We start from the raw sequence: 17,528 nt of genomic DNA, 5'->3' as shown, positions 1-17,528 counted from the left end.
TTTCTGCCCCGCCATCATCTCCTGGCAGGGACTCAGGGTGGCTACATGGATCAGAAGCCCGAAATACAAAACAATAAATCAGTTAAAACACTTTAAAATACCAAGACAGTAAAAACCAGCATCTGTAGGTTAAAGGTTTTTGAATACCATATATAAGCCGACCTGAATATAAGCCGAGGCATCTAATTTTACCACAAAAAAACTGGGAAATCATTGACTCAAGTATAAGCTGAGGGCGAGAAATTTAAGAAATAAAAATAGATACCAATAAAATCACATTAATTGAGGCATCAGTAGGTTAAATGTTTTTGAATACAGTAGAGTCTCACTTATCCAACACTCACTTATCCAATGTTCTGGATTATCCAACGCATTTTTGTAGTAAATGTTTTCAATATATCATGATATTTTGGTGCGAAATTCGTAAATACAGTAATTACTATGTAGCATTACTGTGTATTGAACGACTTTTTCTGCCAGATTTGTTGTATAACATGATGTTTTGGTGCTTAATTTGTAAAATCATAACCTAATTTGATGTTTAATAGGCTTTTCCTTAATCCCTCCTTATTATCCAACATATTCGCTTATACAACATTCTGCCGGCCCGTTTATGTTGGATAAGTGAGACTCTACTGTATTTACATAAAGCTCAAATTTAAGACTGTCTAACTCTGATTAAATCATTATTCTCATCTTCTTCAATTTAAATATGCTTATGTATCCTTTTAATAATAATAGAGTAAAATAATACATGTACAGTAGAGTCTCACTTATCCAAGCTAAACAGGCCAGCAGAAGCTTGGATAAGCGAATATCTTGGATAATGAGGGATTAAGGAAAAGCCTATTAAACATCAAATTAGGTTATGATTTTACAAATTAAGCACCAAAACATCATGTTATACAACAAATTTGACAGAAAAAGCAGTTCAATATGCAGTAATGTTATGTTGTAATGACTGTATTTACGAATTTAGCACCAAAATATCACGATATATTGAAAACATTGACTACAAAAATGGCTTGGATTATCCAGAGGCTTGAATAAGCGGGGCTTGGATTAGTGAGACTCTACTGTATATATACATACAATCTATATATATAAAAGAGTGATGGCATCACGGCGACCCATAAAACAACAAAACTACAGGCCCCCCAACCTTGAAATTTGACAACATAACCCATCATCCACGCCTCTAGGTTGATACAACAAAAAGAAAAGAAAAATAAAGTCCTAATTAGAGAGAGAGGAATAATTGCTTTTATCCAATTGCTGCCAGTTAGAAGGCTAAGTCTCCTAGCAACCCAATCAAAAATAATTATAAACACTAAAAAATTAATACAATAAAATACTATAATAACAGAAAATAACTAAAAATAATACAAAAAATAATAAAATATAATAAATAAAAAGATAACTTACAATAAAATTAATAAAAAATTGCATATATATATATATATATATATATATATATATATAGAAAACACTAGCTAAGCCCGGCCACGCGTTGCTGTGGCATTGTCTGGTGGTGTTGGTGAGAACTTGTTGAGGTAGTGGTGGTATTGAATGTCTGTTGTATGGTTGTCTTTATGTTTAGTATGCATTTGGCTGTTTGTGTACTGTGAAAGTGGTGAGGGTAGAGGGGGTCTCTGTCCCTGTGTAGTATTGTATAGTATTTATACGTTGTCCATGTGTTGTGAATGCTTGGATTGTGTCCTGCTGCATAGTAGAAAGGGTTGGGCTGGATGGCCCTTAGGGGTCTCTCCAAACTCTTGTGCCTGTCCCCTGGGCTGATTGCGTTGCTAGGAGACCAAGTGGGCGGAACTTATCCTTCTAACTGGCAGCAATTGGATAAAAACAATTATTCCTCTCCCTCTAATTAGGACTTTATTTTTCTTTTCTTTTTGTTGTATCAACCTAAAGCCGTGGATGATGGGTAGTGTTGTCAAATTTCGAGGTTGGGGGGCCTGTAGTTTTGTTGTTTTGTGGGTCGCCGTGATGCCATCACTCTTTTATATATATAGATTGACTACAAAAATGGCTTGGATAATCCAGAAACTTGGATAAGTGAGGCATGGTTAAGTGAGACTCTACTGTAATAATAATAATAAATACAGGAAAATAATACATGTAATAATAAATAGAGTATAATAATAAATAATAATAATAATAATAATAATAATAATAATAATAATAATAATAATAATATCAGAGTACAATAATAATGTCTCGGCCAGGCAGATTTGGATGCATAATTCCTTCCAGAAATGCAAACTGAGTGTAATCCCATCGCTGTTCTCTTCTTTTGTTCCTCCAGGCTCTTGAGGAAGCGCAGAAGGCAATTCAGCAGCTCTTTGGGAAAATTAAAGACATCAAGGACAAGGCAGAGAAGTCGGAGCAGATGGTACAGTCCAAGTTCACTGTCTCATCCAAGCCATTTCAGTTGGGGAAAATGAGAGGTTTTTGAACTGATTTGCCCCGTAAATGGTTTCTCAAAATATGTGCTTCATCGTGTAGTTTAAAAAGTGTAAACATTTTTTTTTTTTTGATCTTGCAAGGTTAAAGAAATCACCCGGGATATTAAGCAATTGGACCACGCCAAACGCCACCTGACCACTTCCATTACGACGCTGAACCATCTACACATGCTGGCCGGTGGAGTGGATTCCTTGGAGTAAGCTTTATTTGGAGGGCGTTTGGAGGAGACAGGGGAAAGATAATGACTATACAAGGTTCCACAGTTTGACATATTGCTGTATATTTTAATTGGTATAATAATAATAATAATAATAATAATAATAATAATAATAATAACAATACTCATCTATATATATAAAAGAGTGATGGCATCACGGCGACCCACAAAACAACAAAACTACAGGCCCCCCCAACCTCGAAATTTGACAACACAACCCATCATCCACGCCTCTAGGTTGATACAACAAAAAGAAAAGAAAAATAAAGTCCTAATTAGAGGGAGAGGAATAATTGCTTTTATCCAATTGCTGCCAGTTTGAAGGATAAGCTCCTCCAACTTGGTCTCCTAGCAACCCAATAAAAAATAATAAAAAAACACTAAAAATACTTAAAAACACTAAAAAATCAATACAATGAAATACTATAATAACAGAAAATAACTAAAAATAATACAAGAAAATAATAAAATATAATAAATAAAAAGATAACTTACAATAAAAATAATTTAAAAATACAAATAACGTCAAATAAAAATTACACAACAATTTTTAACCAATACCACCACCACTTTGCCACAGTAACGCGTGGCCGGGCACAGCTAGTAATAATAATAATAATAATAATAATAATAATAATAATAATAATAATAATAATAATAATACAGCATATCTATCTTGTTTGCTGGGACATAATAATGATTATTATTATTGGGTGCCATGCCAAAAGATCTCTGCCGGCATTTGGAAACAATAGACATTGACAAAATTACGATCTGCCAACTGCAAGAGGCCACCCTACTGGGATCTGCACGCATCATCCGAAAATACATCACACAGTCCTAGACACTTGGGAAGTGTCAGACTTGTGATTTTGTGATACGAAATCCAGCATATCTATCTTGTTTGCTGTGTCATAAAATAATAATCATAATAATAATAATAATACTTGGGAAGAGTCCGACGTGTGATCCAATATAGCAGCCAGCAGAGTGTCTGCTGTGGACTCACCTTGCTGTGTTTCAAATAATAATAATAGTAATAATAATAATATACTTTATATTCTGCTCTATCTCCACGAGAGGACTCAGAGCGGATTGCAGGTACATATTCAATGCCGTTGTACAATTGACAATGATAGACAGTGCACAAACAGAGGCAAGGCTTCCCTCTTTTCATCTCCGGCATCCAGCTGTGCTCGACGCGGCCATGGGGAGGTGTGGTTGTTTCATTTTCCATGCTGAGTTCAATGTGCAGTAATGCTACGTACTAATTACTGTATTAACAAATTTAGCACCAAAATATCACGATGTATTGAAAACATTGACTACAAAAATGCGTTGGATAATCCAGAATGTTGGATAAGCGAGTGTTGGATAGGTGAGACTCTGTAATCATAATAATAATAATACATAGAGTAAAATAATAAATGTAATCATAACAATAATCATAGAGAAAAAATAATAAATTACATATATACTCGAGTATAATCCAACCCAAATTTAAGCTGACCAGGACCCTCACTCTAGTATAAGCCAAGGGGGGCTTTTTCAGCCCTAAAGAAGGACTGAAAAACTCAGCTTATACTTGAGTATATACGGTATATAGAATACTAGCTGTGCCCGGCCACGCGTTGCTGTGGCAAAGTCTGGTGGTATGGGAAATAAAGTATTGAGGAATTGGTGGTAGTTAAGGTAAAGGGTAAAGCCCATTATAAATAGGTTATATAGCTGTGTGGAAGGACCTTGAGTCTACACTGCCATATAATCCAGTTAAAATCAGATAATCTGTATTTTATAGGCAGTGTGGAAGAGGCCTAAGTGAGGCCTAACTCTGCCTGTCCCCTGGGCTGAGTGGGTTGCTAGGAGACCAAGTGGGCGGCGCTTAGCCTTTTAACTGGCAGCAATTGGATGAAAACAATTATTCCTCTCCCTCTAATTAGGACTTTATTTTTCTTTTCTTTTTGTTGTATGAACGTTAGAGGCACGGATGAGGGGTTGTGCTGCCAAGTTTAGTGTTTCTGGGATGTGTAGTTTTGTTGTTTTGTCCTAGGCCGAAATTTCATTACCCTTTTATATATATAGATAGAAGATATAGATGGTCAACTTAAGGGTGGGAATCAGGTCTGCCGGGCACTGTGTGGTTGAGAAGGAAGTCAACTGTGACTTCCATCTGGACCCAGCCACGTTAAGTATTCTTCTCCCTTTCCTCTTGACTGGTGCTCTAGGGCCATGACGAGGAGGAGGCAATATGGAGAAGTTGCCAACCTTCTCCAAGGTGTCGTCAATGTGCTAGAGCATTTCAACAAGTATATGGGGATCCCACAGATCCGACAGCTTTCGGAAAGGTGAGGAGAAGACGCCCACGGAGGGATGGAGGGATGGAGCTGTTCCTAAACAGTATCTTCATTCCTTGTTCTCGCTTTGCTAGGGTGAAGGCAGCCCAGAACGAGCTGGGGCAACAGATCTTGGCCGACTTTGAAGAAGCCTTTCCTTCTCAAGGCACAAAGGTATAAAGCCCGGGGCTGTGGCGCAGACGGGAGAGCAATGAGTCACTGACCAGGAGGTCATAAGTTCGAGGCCCGCTCGGAGCTATGTTTGTTTGTCTTTGTCCTGTGTTAAAAAGGCATTGAATGTTTGCCTAATATGTGTAATGTGATCCGCCCTGAGTCCCCTTTGGGGTGAGAAGGGCGGAATATAAATGATGTAAATAAAATAAATAAATAAATAAATGATACAACATAGTTAAGCACGCAATAATGACAACATTAGAATAAACCAGGGGTCCCCAAACTAAGGCCCGGGGGCCGGATGCGGCCCTCCGAGGTCATTTACCTGGCCCCCGCCCTCAGTTTTATAATATAATACATTGTATATACATATAATATTGATAAAAATATTATAATGTAAAACAATATAACACTAATAATAATACCATATAATAATATTAATTATATATTATATATTACATATAATATTACTAATAATATTACAGTATAGTGGTATAGTTCAATAAAGTAATATATCATGCTAATATTGTGCTATGCTAATAATATAATATATTGTGTGTACATATAATTTGTAAGCCACTCTGAGTCCCCTTTGGGGTGAGAAGGGTGTGATACAAATGTAGTAAATAAATGCAGTAAATAAATAAATAATAAATAAATACATTTTAGACTTAGGCTCACCCAAAGTCTGAAATGACTTGAAGGCACACAACAGCAACAACAACAACAACCCTAATTAACTTGACTATTTCATTGGCCAGAAGTAGGAGCACACTTCCCATTGAAATTCTGATAAATTTATGTTGGTTAAAATTATTTTTATTTTTAAATATTGTATAGTTCTTTCGTTGTTGTTGTTGTTTTTGCACTACAAATAAGACATGTGCAGTGTGCATCAGAATTTGTTTGTATTTTTTTTTTCAAATGATAATCCGGCCCCTCAACAGTCTGAAGGATTGTGGACCGGCCCTCGGCTTAAAAAGTTTGAGGACCCCTGGAATAAACGGTGGAGGCAATGTCAGAGTCTTGACCTGTTCGTTTGTGTTTCCTTCTCTTGGTAGAGGGCCGGCGGGGCCAGCAACGTCCTCCGGGACGCGTGCCTGGTTGCAAACGTCTTGGACCCTCGCATCAAGCAGGAGATCATCAAGAAGTTTATCAAGCAGCACCTCTCCGAGTACCTGGTGCTCTTCCAGGAAAACCAAGATGTACGTTAGTCATGGATGCAAGCATACGGCATGCCAGTTAACAAAGATTGAAATTAGAGGCTGAGAAAGAGCACTGGACCCTCAACCACGAAATGTGTCCTCTTTTTCACTTGCCCGCAGGTTGCCTGGCTGGATAAAATCGATCGGCGTTACGCTTGGATCAAACGCCAGTTCGTGGACTATGAGGAGAAATACGGGCGCATGTTTCCACCGGAATGGTGCATGACGGAACGCATCGCGGTGGACTTCTGCCACATCACAAGGTGCAGAACGGTGCCTGCGACTGAGAGATTGATGATTCCTCTTCATTTTGGGGTGGTGGGATGGAGAATCTTTATCTGAAGCCTCACCTCTAAAAACTCAGTTGTTCAGGCAACAAAAGCAGATAGTCCTTTAACTGATTAACTGTTCTTTAACTGGGTTGTTGTATGTCTTTCGGGCTGTGTGGCCATGTTCCAGAAGCATTCTCTCCTGACGTTTCGCCCACATCTATGGCAGGCATCCTCAGAGGTTGTGAGGTATGGAGAAAACTAAGCAAAGAGGTTAATATATAAAGAACATGAAAGGCACTGCAGACTAATTCAACCAGAGAAATCAGCCATAGCAGAGCATTTGATGAACCAGCCTGGACACAGAATACTATTTGAGAACACAAAAATGCTGGACCATTCTAACAACTATCATGTCTTGGGCTGTGGCGCAGGCTGGAGAGCAAGCCAGCTGGAATGAATCACTCTGACCAGGAGGTCATGAGTTCGAGGCCCGCTCAGAGCCTATGTTTGTCTTGTCTTTCTTCTATGTTAAAAGGCATTGTATGTTTGCCTATATGTGTAATGTGATCCGCCCTGAGTCCCCTTCGGGGTGAGAAGGGCAGAATATAAATGCTGTAAATAAATAAATAAATGTCAGACTGCACAGAGAAGCCATTGAAATCCACAAGCATGTGGACAACTTCAACAGAAAGGAAGAAACCATGAAAATGAACAAAATCTGGCTACCAGTATTAAAAAACTCAAAAATCAGAACAGTAAATAAAAAGCAATACTCTGAAAACAGAGGATTTCCAGACATGAATCAACCAAGGGCAGTTAACGACTCTAAACAAAGGATGCCCCAGAGGCAGGAAGAAGACAGCAGATAAGCTTTTCAATGCTAATTAAAGTGATTAACTACACAACATTCACACTGACCTCTCTCACCCTAGACTTTCCACAGATATATATTAACCTCTTTGCTTAGTTTTCTCCATACCTCACAACCTCTGAGGATGCCTGCCATAGATGTGGGCGAAACGTCAGGAGAGAATGCTTCTGGAACATGGCCACACAGCCCGAAAGACATACAACAACCCTGTGATCCCGGCCATGAAAGCCTTCGAGAACACATTGTTCTTTAACTGTTTGGTTGTGCATTTAAGTAAATCAGATCTAATTTGCCAAATAGTCACTGTTGAATGTTTTTTATGTCGAATGTTTTTATATTGTGGAATGATATTTTAAATTGTAAGTCGCTCGGAGCACTCGGGTGGAGAGCGACTAAAGAAATAAAGTGAAGTGAAGTGAAGTGATTATATCTATATATATAAAAGAGTGATGGCATCAGGGCAGCGGACAAAACAACAAAACTACAGGCCCCCCAACCTCGAAATTTGACAACACAACCCATCATTCACGGCTCTAGGTTGATACAACAAAAAGAAAAGAAAAATAAAGTCCTAATTACAGGGAGAGGAATAATAGTTTTTATCCAATTGCTTAGCTTAGAAGGCTAAGCTCCACCCACTTGGTCTCCTAGCAACCTACTCAGCCCAGGGGACAGGCACAGTTAGGCCTCACTTAGGACTCTTCCACAGATTATCAGATTTTATCTGGATTATATGGCAGTGTAGACTCAAGGCCCTTCCACACAGCTATATAACCCATTTAGAATCTTATATTATCTGCTTTGAACTGGATTATCTTGACTCCACACTGCCTTATAATCCACTTTAGTGTGCATACTAAACATAAAGACAACCATACAACAGACATTCAATACCACCACTACCTCAACAATTTCTCACCAGCACCACCAGACAACGCCACAGCAACGCGTGGCTGGGCACAGCTAGTACTGTATATACTCGAGTATAAGCCTAGTTTTTCAGCCCTTTTTTAGGACTGAAAAAACCCTCCTCGGCTTATACTCAGGTGAGGGTCCTGGTGGACTTATATTCAGGTCAGCTTATACTCAAGTATATATGATACATTTATTATTTTTCTCTATTATTATTGGTATTGTTACATTTATTATTTTACTCTATTAATTATTATTATTACATGTATTATTTTACTCTATTGTTGTTGTTACATTTACATTTATTTTACTCTATTTTATTAATACTTTTATTATTTTACTCTGTTTATTATTACATTTATTATTTTACTGCATTTATTATTATTATTATTATTATTATTATTATTATTATTATTACATTTATTAATTCACTCTATTATTATTAAAAGGATACATAAGCACATTTACATTGAAGAAGATGAGAATAATATACTCAAGTATATATGATATATTTATTATTTTTCTCTATTATTATTGGTATTGTTACATTTATTATTTTACTCCATTAATTATTATTATTACACTTATTATTTTACTCTATTATTGTTGTTACTTTTACATTTATTTTACTCTATTTTTATTATTTTATTGTATGACACAGCAAACAAGATAGATATGCTGGATTTTATATCACAAAATCACAAGTCGAACACTTCCCAAGTGTCTAGGACTGTGTGATGTATTATTATTATTATTATTATTATTATTTATTATGACACAGCAAACAAGATAGACATGCTGGATTTCATATCACAAAATCACAAGTCGAACACTTCCCAAGTGTCTAGGACTGTGTGATTATTTATTATTATTATTATTATTATTATTATTATTATTATTATTATTATTATTATTATATTGTATGACACAGCAAACAAGATAGATATGCTGGATTTCGTTTCACAAAATCACGTTGAACACTTCCCAAGTGTCTAGGACTGTGTGATGTATTTTTGGATGTTTTTATTATTAATAATACATTTATTCTTTTACTCTATTTATTATTACATGTATTATTTCACTCTATTATTATTATTAAAAGGATATATAAGCACATTTACATTGAAGAAGATGAAAATAATCATTTGATCAGAGTTGGACAGTCTTATCTTAAATTACAGTTTGATGTAAAGATTCAAAAACATTTGAACTACTGAGGCCTCAATTAATGTCATTTTATTGATATCTCGGCTTATACTGGAGTCAATGTTATTGCTGTTTTTAAATTGCTTAGATTTTAGCTTGTTTTTGTAAGCCACTCCGAGCCCTGGGGGAGTGTTTTTAAGATGTTTTTTAAAGTTATTTTAAAGATGTTTTTAAATTATTCGATTTTAGCCTATTCTTGTAAGCCGTCCCGAACCCTAGGGGAGTGGCGGCATATAAGTTTAAATAATGAATGAATGAATAAATAAATAAATAAATGTTTTCCCAGTTTTTTGTGGTAAAATTAGGTGCCTCGGCTTATATTCGGGTCGCCTTATACTCGAGTATATACGGTATATAATTACTAGCTTGGGTACCTGCCGTTGCCCGGGTTATTTGAAAAAGTCAAATTTTCACTTTGATTTGGTGAAGTTAACAACAACAACAACAACAATAATAATAATAATAAGCTTCCTATCCTCTCTCTCCTCACATAACTCAGGACGGAGCTTGCAAAGATCATGCGAACCCGAGCGAGGGAAATTGAAGTGAAACTCCTCCTGTTTGCCATCCAAAGAACGACCAACTTCGAAGGTTTTCTCGCCAAACGCTTCTCTGGCTGCACCTTATCTGATACTATTGTGGTGAGCATCAATCCTCTCTCCTTTAAGGTTTGGGTGGGGGTCATGGCTGTCGACTGCAGAATAATCTGTATTTATTCTGTTGTTTGGGCTTGTCCCCATGTGAGCTGCCCCGAGTCCCTTCAGAAAGATGGAGGCGGGATACAAAAATAAAATTATTATTATTATTATTATTATTATTATTATTATTATTATTATTATTATTATTTTATTATGACACAGCAAACAAGATAGATATGCTGGATTTCATATCACAAAATCACAAGTCGAACACTTCCCAAGTGTCTAGGACTGTGTGATGTATTATTATTATTATTATTATTATTATTATTATTTTATTATGACACAGCAAACAAGATAGATATGCTGGATTTCATATCACAAAATCACAAGTCGAACACTTCCCAAGTGTCTAGGACTGTGCGATGTATTATTATTATTATTATTATTATTATTATTATTATTATTATTATTATTATTTTATTATGACACAGCAAACAAGATAGATATGCTGGATTTCATATCACAAAATCACAAGTCGAACACTTCCCAAGTGTCTAGGACTGTGTGATGTATTATTATTATTATTATTATTATTATTTTATTATGACACAGCAAACAAGATAGATATGCTGGATTTCATATCACAAAATCACAAGTCGAACACTTCCCAAGTGTCTAGGACTGTGCGATGTATTATTATTATTATTATTATTATTATTATTTTATTATGACACAGCAAACAAGATAGATATGCTGGATTTCGTATCACAAAATCACAAGTCGAACACTTCCCAAGTGTCTAGGACTGTGTGATGTATTATTATTATTATTATTATTATTATTATTATTATTATTATTATTATGACACAGCAAACAAGATAGATATGCTGGATTTCATATCACAAAATCACAAGTCGAACACTTCCCAAGTGTCTAGGACTGTGCGATGTATTATTATTATTATTATTATTATTATTATTATTATTATTATTATTATTATTATTATTTTATTATGACACAGCAAACAAGATAGATATGCTGGATTTCATATCACAAAATCACAAGTCGAACACTTCCCAAGTGTCTAGGACTGTGTGATGTATTTTCGGATGATACGCGTAGATCCCAGTAGAGTGGCCTTTTGCAGTTGGCAGATCGTAATTTTGTCAATGTCTATTGTTTCCAAATGCCGGCTGAGATCTTTTGGCACGGTACCCAATGTGCCAATCACCACCGGGACCACCTGTACTGGTTTCTGCCAGAGTCTTTGAAGTTCAATCTTGAGGTCCTGATAGCAGCTGAGTTTTTCCTGTTGTTTTTTGTCAATGCAACTGTCACCAATGATCCAAACCTTTTTCTTTTCCACAACTGTGATGTCTGGTGTGTTGTGTTCCAGAACTTTGTCAGTCTAGATTCGGAAGTCCCATAGTATCTTTGTGTCTTCGTTGGTCAGCCAGTCGGGGTTCTGTTATCTGTGAGTCAGGGTGCTCTTGTTTCCATAGCTGATGCATCCTTTTTTGGTAGCCGCGCTTTTCAGGTTCAGAGTTGTAATAGCATTTCATGACTGTGCGGTTTTCTGGCATTGTATATTTCTGCCGCTTCCGTGACTGTTCATTTGGGTTTTGATGATTCCGTAGCCCACTTGTCGATGGATGTCCAGAATCAGCAGCATCCACCGCGGTCCTTTTTATCCTGGGCAACGACCGAGCCAGTATAGACTTTGTTTGGGTTTGATTCTCCATAATGCTAATGGGTTAGGTGCTCTTAGTTGCATTCCTCCACTGAGGCCTCTCTGGCTTGGTAGGACCTACCGGTAGTTACACTACCGCCAGCACAGCCCTCAGCATCCTCGGAATGGCTAAGCCCCACCACCACGTCAAGGTGGCACCTGCGGGGGGGGGGGGGGGTATTATTATTATTATTATTATTATTATTGACACAACGACATTGTATGACACAGCAAACAAGATAGATATGCTGGATTTCGTTTCACAAAACCACAAGTCGAACACTTCCCAAGTGTCTAGGACTGTGTGATGTATTTTCGGATGATGCGTGCAGATCCCAGTAAGGTGGCCTTTTGCAGTTGGCAGATCGTAATTTTGTCAATGTCTATTGTTTCCAAATGCCGGCTGAGATCTTTTGGCACGGCACCCAATGTGCCCATCACCACCGGGACCACCTGCACTGGTTTCTGCCAGAGTCTTTGAAGTTCAATCTTGAGGTCCTGATAGCGGCTGAGTTTTTCCTGTTGTTTTTCTTCAATGCGACTGTCACCTGGGATGGCAACATCAATGATCCAAACCTTGTTCTTTTCCACAACTGTGATGTCTGGTGTGTTGTGTTCCAGAACTTTGTCAGTCTGGATTCGGAAGTCCCACAGTATCTTTGCGTGTTCATTTTCCACAACCTTTGCAGGTTTGTGATCCCACCAGTTCTTAACTGCAGGGAGGTGATACTTGAGGCATAGGTTCCAATGAATCATTTGGGCCACATAGTTGTGCCTCTGTTTGTAGTCTGTCTGTGCAATTTTCTTACAGCAGCTGAGGATATGATCCATGGTTTCATCGGTTTCCTTGCACACTCTGCATTTTGGGTCATCAGCTGATTTTTCGATCTTGGCCTTGATTGCATTTGTTCTGATGGCTTGCTCCTGGGCTGCAAGGATCAGGCCTTCTGCCTCCTTCTTCAGGGTCCCATTCGTGAGCCAGAAGGAGACAGGTGCCATCTTGACGTGGTGGGGGGGCTTAACTGCTCCAATGATGACTGAGGGCTGTGCTGGTGGTAGTGTAACTACCGGCAGGTCAAACCAAGCCAGAGAGGCCTCAGCTGAGGAGCAGAACTAAGAGCACCTAACCCATTAGCATTATGGAGAAACAAACCCAAACGAAGTCTATACTGGCTCGGTCGTCGCCCAGGATAAAAAGGACCGCGGTGGATGCTGCTGATTCTGGACATCCATTGACAAGTGGGCTACGGAATCATCAAACCCCAAATGAACAGTCACAGAAGCGGCAGAAATACACAATGCCAGAAAACCGCACAATTATTATTATTATTATTATTATTATTATTATTATTATTATTATTGGACTGCAAAATGTGTAAAGGTTCAATGTGTTGTCGAAGGTTTCCATGGCCAGAATCATTGAGTTGCTGTGAGTTTTCCAGGCTGTATGGCTATGTTCCAGAAGCATTCTCTCCTGCCGTTTCGCCCACATCTATGCTAGACATTATTATTAGGCAAATGTTAGGAAATGAGGCAAATGGGGTTTATATATCTGTGGAAGCACGTGGACAATTTCAACAGAAATGAGGAAACAATGAAAATGAACACAATCTGGCTACCAGTATTATAATAATTTATAATAATAATAATACTATTCACTAGATACAATAGAGTCTCACTTATCCAAGCTAAACGGGCTGGCAGAAGCTTGGATAAGCGAATATCTTGAATAATAAGGATTAAGCAAAAGCCTATTAAACATCGAATTAGGTTATGATTTTACAAATTAAGCACCAAAACATCATGTTATACAACAAAATTGACAGAAAAAGTAGTTCAATACGCAGCAATGTTATGTTGTAATTACTGTATTTACGAACTTAGCACCAAAATATCATGATATATTGAAAACATTGACTACAAAAATACCTTGGATAATCCAGAAACTTGGATGAGTGAGACTCTACTGTAAATGAAAGCGCATATGTTGGTTCTGCAGATGTAAGGGCCCTATTGTCCTTTTTACCTTCCAAACCCCTGATTGTCTTTGTTGTTGTTGTTGTTTCTTACCAGAAAAAGGTTGAATCACCTTTAGCCTCCACCAACCCCTTCCTGGAAGATGACACCTCTCCAGAGGCAGATGATGTCACATCGGAAAAGGCCGATATTGACAAGGTAAGCCAATTGCACATTAGACATTGCAGCCTATTTTGTGCAGATTCCTTCAAACAGGCTGTTTAGTGAGGTCTTTTTGGCCAATATCCTCCTGACAGCTCTTGTTTTCTCCTAGCCCAAAAAGCCAAAGGCTCCAGACAATCCATTCCACGGCATCATTTCCAAGTGCTTCGAGCCCCATCTTTATGTCTATATCGAATCCCAGGACAAGTGAGTCATGAAGATGTGCAAGTAGCATTTTTGAAGATGGTTTTGTTCTGTTTCTCTTGTGCTTTTAATATGCATCTCTCCCCACCACCAACGTGAATGTTTAATTTTCCAGAAATTTGAGTGAGCTGATTGACCGCTTTGTTGGGGATTTCAAAGCGCAGGGGCCTCCCAAGCCCAACGTGGACGAAGGCGGGGCCGTCCTGCCCAGCTGCGCCGACCTCTTTGTCTACTACAAGAAGTGCATGGTCCAGTGTTCGCAGCTCAGCACCGGCGAGCCCATGATCGCCCTGACCACCATCTTCCAGAAGTACCTCCGGGAATATGCCTGGAAGATACTCTCGGGAAACCTGCCCAAGTGAGTTTTTAGCTCATCATTGTAATGAAGTACAAATTTTGGTTTACAGATGTTACGTTTAATTGTGTTTATATGTTTTAAAAGGGTAAGTATTACAGTTACCAGTGCGTGGGGGATGGTAGCCAGCTCAGCATTCTGAGGCAGGTTGCCATAGAAACGTAGCTGCTTCTGTAGAAATGTAACTATTTCGAAGTTAGCAAGAAAGGGACGGAACTAGCTGGATGAAAAAGGAGGGAATGTTTTAAAAAAGAGTTCAGTCTGTGATCAGGAGAGTCACAGGGAATAGACTGGTTCCAGGTTTAGGGAAACCAGGGAAGTTCAAATCTCAGTCTGTGCTCTGATGAGGCACAGGGAAGATTGATTCTAGGTTGATGGGATCAAGGAGACTCAATTGTTCATTTTGAGTCAGTTTTAAATAAGTTTGGTGACTTATTTAATGTAGTCTGTGTCCTGGAAAGGCACAGAGAATCTGTAATAGTATATCACAGGGGTGACTGTGGTTTGAAGTCACTGGATAGTCCAAGTTTCAGACTTTGGGAACCAAACCCAGCTGGACTCACAGAGATCCATTGAAGTAACAGTTAGAAAGGAGCAGAGGAATAGGTTTTAACTACTTTAAGTAAAAGAAGTGATACTTTAGAGAGTTTGATTCATCTCATTCTAGTATTGTAACTGTTAATAAGAATACCTCTAAGTGAGAAACAACATTGTAACCACTAAGCTCTGTGCCTGAATAAGCTTGTTATTGTTCTTCCAACATCTAAGCCTCTGTCGCACATATTCTAAACCAAGTTACGCTACCCTTTAAAGTAAAAGTAAACATCACCCTGCGTCTTTGGTGGTTGCATCTTTACAATTGGTGGCAGCGGTGGGATAAAAAGATTCCCCCCTGCCTGAAAGAGCCTTAGACGTTCATAGTCCCTTACAAATTGGTGGCAGCGGTGGGATAAAAGATTCCCCCTGCCTGAAAGAACCTTAGTCGTTCATTGTCTCTTACAATCATCATCATCACAATCAGAGTGTTCTTTGGTTTCTGGGTCACATGTGTTCTAGCAGCACTCTCTCCTGACATTTTGCCCACATCTATGGCAGGCATCCTCAGAGGTTGTGAGGTGCTTCTATATCTTTTGTATCCCATTTTTTTTGGTCCTTCCATCCTAAGACAACGGAGGCTTTAATTGCATCTAGCACATGTTTTATTATTTCCTCCCATTCTTTAAGTTCCCCATTGCCTTCCATTTTTTGAACAAAAAATTGTGTTTTGTTCCAGTCTATTTTTATCCCCAGTAGCTCTTCCATCTCTTTCTTAATTACTGTATATACTCGAGTATAAGCCTAGTTTTTTAGCCCTCTTTTTAAGACTGAAAAAGCCCCCCTCGGCTTATACTCGGGTGAGGGTCCTGGTTGGCTTATATGCAGGTCAGCTTATACTCAAGAATATATGGTATATTTATTATTTTTCTCTATTAATATTGGTGTTATTACATTTATTTTACTCTATTTTTATTATTATTATTATTGATACATTTATTATTTCACTCTGATATTATTATTATTGCATTTATTATTTTACTCTATTTATTATTGCATGTATTATTTTCCTGTATTTATTATTATTATTACATGGCTACTCCATCGTTCTGTGCAGATAGATATTGTTTTGCAAACCTGGACAGCATCACTTTCAAAAAGCATTTATTGCTTTAACATGGAGGCTCAAAGTATTGTTGTTATGCTTAGTTATACAAGTCTCAGGGTTGTGGAGCTGGTTTGGGTCCATAAATCCAGCCTTTTGGGTTAGTTTAATCCAGTGGTTCCCAAACTTTTTTGTCCTGCCGCCCCCTTTCCAGAAAAAAATATTACTCAACCCCTGGAAAGGGGGGCGTGGCTTAGAGGGGTGGGCGTGGCTCCTGCTCAAGGGGGCGGGGCTGCATCTTGGACCCTAGTCCAAGATGCAGGGCTGGGAGGGGAGGTGGGCAGGGCCACAAAAGGGTAGCCAGGAATAGGATGGGCAGAGTTACGAGCTCTGAGGCAGGGCTGAGCCTCTACCCTGTCCTGAGGTGCCTGCCAGGACACAGGGGGAAGGGCCTCTTCCCAAGTGCCTGATGGGGCTGAACCTCTATATCCCGCCCCCGTGTTCTAACAAACGCATCAGGGAAGGTATAGAGCAGGGGTCCTCAAACTTTTTAAATGGGGGGCCAGTTCACAATCCTTCGGACCGTTGGAGGGCCGGACTATAGTTGGCCACCGAGCAATAAATAATAATAAATAATAATAACAATACTAATACTACTACTACTACTAATAATAATAATAATAATAATAAAGAGGATTGGCAGAGACCCTTTGGGCCATTGAGTCCAATCTCCTTCTGCCTTTGTGCAACGAAAGCACAAGCACAGCACCCCTGACAGATGGCCACCCAGCCTCAATGTTAATAATAATAATAATAATAATAATAATAATAATAATAATAATAATAATTGTGCGGTTTTCTAGCATTGTGTATTTCTGCCGCTTCTGTGACTGTTCATTTGGGGTTTGATGATTCCGTAGCCCACTTGTCGATGGATGTCCAGAATCAGCAGCATCCACCGCGGTCCTTTTTATCCTGGGCAACGACCGAGCCAGTATAGACTTCGTTTGGGTTTGATTCTCCATAATGCTAATGGGTTAGGTGCTCTTAGTTCTGCTCCTCAGCTGAGGCCTCTCTGGCTTGGTTGGACCTACCGGTAGTTACACTACCG

General features: G+C 38.5%; 1 protein-coding gene across 1 annotated transcript in view; it reads left to right on the top strand.

Moving 5' to 3' along the window:
- vps53 (VPS53 subunit of GARP complex) overlaps window positions 1-17,528 on the top strand; it is a 55,181-nt gene that overhangs the window by 20,299 nt on the left and 17,354 nt on the right. The window contains exons 5-14 of the mRNA XM_003227880.4: window positions 2,321-2,407; window positions 2,562-2,677; window positions 4,924-5,043; window positions 5,127-5,205; window positions 6,267-6,410; window positions 6,531-6,673; window positions 10,171-10,312; window positions 14,115-14,216; window positions 14,332-14,426; window positions 14,539-14,781. Of these exons, the coding sequence (XP_003227928.2) occupies window positions 2,321-2,407; window positions 2,562-2,677; window positions 4,924-5,043; window positions 5,127-5,205; window positions 6,267-6,410; window positions 6,531-6,673; window positions 10,171-10,312; window positions 14,115-14,216; window positions 14,332-14,426; window positions 14,539-14,781 (1,271 nt within the window). The remainder of the gene's footprint in view (window positions 1-2,320; window positions 2,408-2,561; window positions 2,678-4,923; window positions 5,044-5,126; window positions 5,206-6,266; window positions 6,411-6,530; window positions 6,674-10,170; window positions 10,313-14,114; window positions 14,217-14,331; window positions 14,427-14,538; window positions 14,782-17,528) is intronic.

Source organism: Anolis carolinensis, unplaced genomic scaffold (genome assembly GCF_035594765.1).
Source record: "Anolis carolinensis isolate JA03-04 unplaced genomic scaffold, rAnoCar3.1.pri scaffold_7, whole genome shotgun sequence".
In the NCBI taxonomy this organism is placed as follows: Eukaryota; Metazoa; Chordata; class Lepidosauria; order Squamata; family Dactyloidae; genus Anolis; species Anolis carolinensis.
This window is presented reverse-complemented; position numbering and strand designations above follow the sequence as displayed.